The sequence below is a fragment of the Perognathus longimembris genome, chromosome 12 (assembly GCF_023159225.1).
Source record: "Perognathus longimembris pacificus isolate PPM17 chromosome 12, ASM2315922v1, whole genome shotgun sequence".
Lineage (NCBI taxonomy): Eukaryota > Metazoa > Chordata > Mammalia > Rodentia > Heteromyidae > Perognathus > Perognathus longimembris.
This window is the reverse complement of record NC_063172.1, coordinates 52,271,793-52,275,716: the sequence shown is the minus strand read 5'-3', so window position 1 is coordinate 52,275,716 and position 3,924 is coordinate 52,271,793. Positions and strand designations below refer to the sequence as shown.

The 3,924-nt window shown below is 34.4% G+C and overlaps 1 protein-coding gene across 1 annotated transcript; it reads left to right on the top strand.

The window, feature by feature from the left end:
• The first annotated feature begins 2,835 nt into the window (after nucleotides 1-2,835).
• On the top strand, nucleotides 2,836-3,180 carry LOC125360625 (glycine cleavage system H protein, mitochondrial-like). The gene has a single exon (XM_048358663.1). It carries the CDS (start codon nucleotides 2,836-2,838, stop codon nucleotides 3,178-3,180), a length of 345 nt encoding a protein of 114 aa, XP_048214620.1.
• The last annotated feature ends 744 nt before the right edge of the window (nucleotides 3,181-3,924 follow it).

Here is a 3,924-nt window from a genome sequence, read left to right as displayed (position 1 = left end):
CCTGGATACTGTCTCTTAGCTTTTATACTCAAGGCTGGTGCTCTACCACTTGAACTCCACTTCTGTTTTTTTCTGATAAAATGGATATGAAGTCAAATACATTTTCCTACCTCTCTGGCTTGAAACCATGATCCTTATATCGTAGCATCTTGAGTAGCTAGGATTACAAATACGAGCCAGTGACAAACGGGCTTAGAATTTTTTTTAATGATGACACTTTTCAATGAAATATAGTTATGCAGATTTACTAGAGACAGTAAGATGACATTTAAAAAATCAGAGGAAGATTTGTGACATTTGAAATGAAAAATAAAGTTCATCTGAATTAATTTACTTTTCATAAAATAGAGTAATGCCCCCTAGCTAGTTTTATAAACGCTATAAACTATGTAGTTCATTATGATTCCATAAATCACATTATGGAAATCTAGTTGCAACATGTCTTGTAAATACATTTTGGAAGAAATTATTATATTTTGTGAAGTTTGACTCTATTAAGATTTATGGCCCTAGTGCTTTACATGATATATTAGTTTTTATGCTGTAAGACAAGATATTTGCATATATCACACTTCTAATCATTTCCTGTTATCTTTTAATTTAAAGGGAATCCCAGGATGGCATACAAATATCTAGTTCCTGATATTCCTCCAAAATTACCCTAAAATCCATGCAGCAAAACTTTCTGGATTTCTTTGTTGAAAAAAAGTATTCTTTCTGAGAAACTGAACTTCTAATAAATTAGCTAAATTTACCTCTGACACCTATCTCTCATAAATGCTGCAAAAAGAAAAAGAGAGTTACCACATTGTGGCCTGTGATTTTCTTGTGTATTTTACTCCATTTTTGGTGATATTATTTGCAACTTAGTGTTAAATGCATGAACCTGGCTGTAGGCACATTTACAAGGAAGGAAGGGACGGGACAATTTTACAGTCATATCTTTAAAGATATGCTTATGATTTCTTTCTTTTGTTCAGAGAATGAATTAAATGAATATGAGAGTGTAAACTAGATATCTTTAATTCTTATTACCATCATTTCTCCATTCAGAATGAATTCTAATTTTATAATCCATAAGGGGTCTGAAATTTGAAAAGCTAAAATGATTAATAAAGCCCTATGACAACTTATTGATCAATCAGGGTTGTGGCTTTCTTTAGCTAAAGAGGAAATTGTTTATATACCTAGAGCCATGCAAATATTGTGGGACTGTCCTGCTCAAATTCAAGCCCACTCCACCTATCACTGCTCCAAGAAGGTGTGTGTGTGCGTGTGTGTATGTGTGTGTGTATGTATGTGCCATGAAGTATTATGTTAACAATAAAATATCCACAGTAATATAATTCTAAAGTATTATAATTTACATGTACATACTTTCTATATCATATAATCATTCAGCTTATCTTTGAAGTCTATATTCCCAGTTTGGAAAAAATTGCTAATTGACAACACATGATTCTCCATCTAGAATTTGTGTCCTTAACTTATAATATAGTGTATTAACTAAAGAATAGAGGATTTTTTACTTAGACTCATTTTTCCCAATTCTATGTCTGTCTCTTAAAGTATGAATGTACTTAATTATGTTCAAAAGACATGTGCTACTTTTGATTGAATTTACAAGTGTCATAGCATCTCAGAAAAACTATCAATCTTAAGAGCCATTATACTTCACTAGACTTCATTATTCTAATTTGCAATAATGAGACATGTCTATGTGAACAAAACTATACAGGACAGAGTCATGTAGAAAAGTATATTTTGACATATTTAATGATAATTTCAGTTTCTTAAGATACAAAATAAATTTATTTTGTGATTTTTCTCACTTAAACTGGAATATATAAGTGTAAGTGCTATTTAACTATTTTAGAAAATTAACAAACAGGATTACAGTAGAACAGCAAGATTAATTTTCCTAAGGCAGTTTTTAATTTTAACTTCTATAATTACATGCAAGTGTTTCTAGATGCATGAAACCTAAGGATGTATATATGTAGGTTTCTAAGATTGTACATGTAAACTTTTTCTCAAATGGATGCCTACAGCCCATATAATCTCTGATGAACTAAAACATATGACACATAGTTTAAGATGCACTTCTCTATTAACTTCATTAAACAATATTTACATGTGAGATTTATAAGAACCAAGTTCTAAGAAGGTCCACTTAACATAATAAGCACTGTCATTGTGATGAAAGTGAAATAAGGTTTTGAGATAATAACCATATGTAAATATTATAGTAATTGATATTTCTATTTGTTATGTTGCTATTTCAGAAACCACTGTTTTGTTGCATTCCAACTTGTAAAAAGTAATGACTTTTATTTTAGTTAAGAATAACTGAAAAAAGATAAATGATTCCAAAAGCAGTACTTACAAAATCATTTGGTGTAAACAAACTGTACAACTCATGTGGGGGAGAGAAAAGGGGAGGGGGTTGGGGGAGTGGGTGATGAGGGAGGAGGTAACAAGTTGAACAAGAAATATACCCACTGCCTTACATATGAAATTGTAACTCCTCTGCACTTCACGTTGGCAATAAAGGGGAAAAAAAAAAAGAACTCTGTGAGACTTAGAGCCCTTGCATATGAACCTGTAACCCCTCTGTACTTCACTTTGACAATAAAGGGGGGAAAAAAAGAACTCTGTGGGCCTTAGAGCCCTTGAGATGTATCTTTGTGCTATGAGTGGCAAGGAGATATGGGTCTAATACCTGCTTCCTGTGCAGGGGCCTGGTGTCCACTGCACCGTTTTTGTTGCGGCCCTGGAAGCTGCATCTCATCCTGCTCTTAGTGTACAAATTCACAGAAAAAAATGAATACATTAATGACAGAAAATAGGAATGGAATAGTCAGAATCAGCAATTTTCCACAGAAAGTATTGGGAGACGTTGTTTGCTGTAGTCTGACAGAAGTTAAAACAAAAGTGATAAAGCAAGATGAATTTGGTACTTTGGAAAGTGTGAAATCTGCCAGTGAACTCTTCTCCCCACTATTAGAAGTAGCTGTAATTAATGAAGAAATAGTTGCAGAAAATCTAGGGTTTGTCAACACATCTTATGAAGATGGTTGGCTGATAAAGATGACACTTAGTAATTCCTCAGAACTAGATGACCTAATGAGTGAAGAAGAATCTAAGAAATCTGTGAAATCTTTTGAGGAGAAAAAGTGACACTCGGAATAAACTAGAGTGAAGTAAATGAAAGGATATGCCCCGGCCATCCCAGGAGGCCATGCAGAGATACTCACGGACAGGAGAAGAAGGTTTATAAGGAGGTTTATTAGTGGGGCCATATCTCCCACGGGAGAGGGAGCAACATGGCGTCTGCACCTTATTCAGGTAGCATCTTCTCTCTGGGGCTAAAGGGGAAGTAGGTAGGTCTTAATAGTGATTAGGAGTGACCCATTAGGTATGGGTGGATCTGGGGGCTAGTGGGAGGAGCTGAGGACCTGAGGCAGGGGAAATGTTAAGAGTAACTTACTGTAGTATATTTGTCTTGTGTTAGTACTGGAGGAAAGACTTTAAAAACAACACTGATGGCAAAACAAGGACTCACTAGAGGAGAAAATGCTTTTCATTTCCCAATGATTGCAGACAAGCACTATATGCAATAGTTTAAAACAGTATATTAATGCATTTTAGGCTAGTCTGCAGTCTCTAGTATTCAAAATTTATTATCCAGGGTAAAACTAGTTGTGTAAATTATATATTTCAAGGGTAACACTGTTATCATAAGTAATATATCACAGTATAACTTGCTTAAGTCTATGCCTGGATTTGGATCTGTTTAATGATCTTGCCACTGGAAATCACTGGGAGTGCAGGAAAGTACTGTTGTACAGCACCTGATGAAGAAGACTGTCTCTATTTCATAATACTCTTCATTTGCTGGTGCTCCTTTTATACAGCAAAGCA

Bases quoted from the DNA above. Each gene is read 5' to 3' on its own strand.
- LOC125360625 (XM_048358663.1), top strand. From the start codon at position 2,836: ATGACAGAAAATAGGAATGGAATAGTCAGAATCAGCAATTTTCCACAG.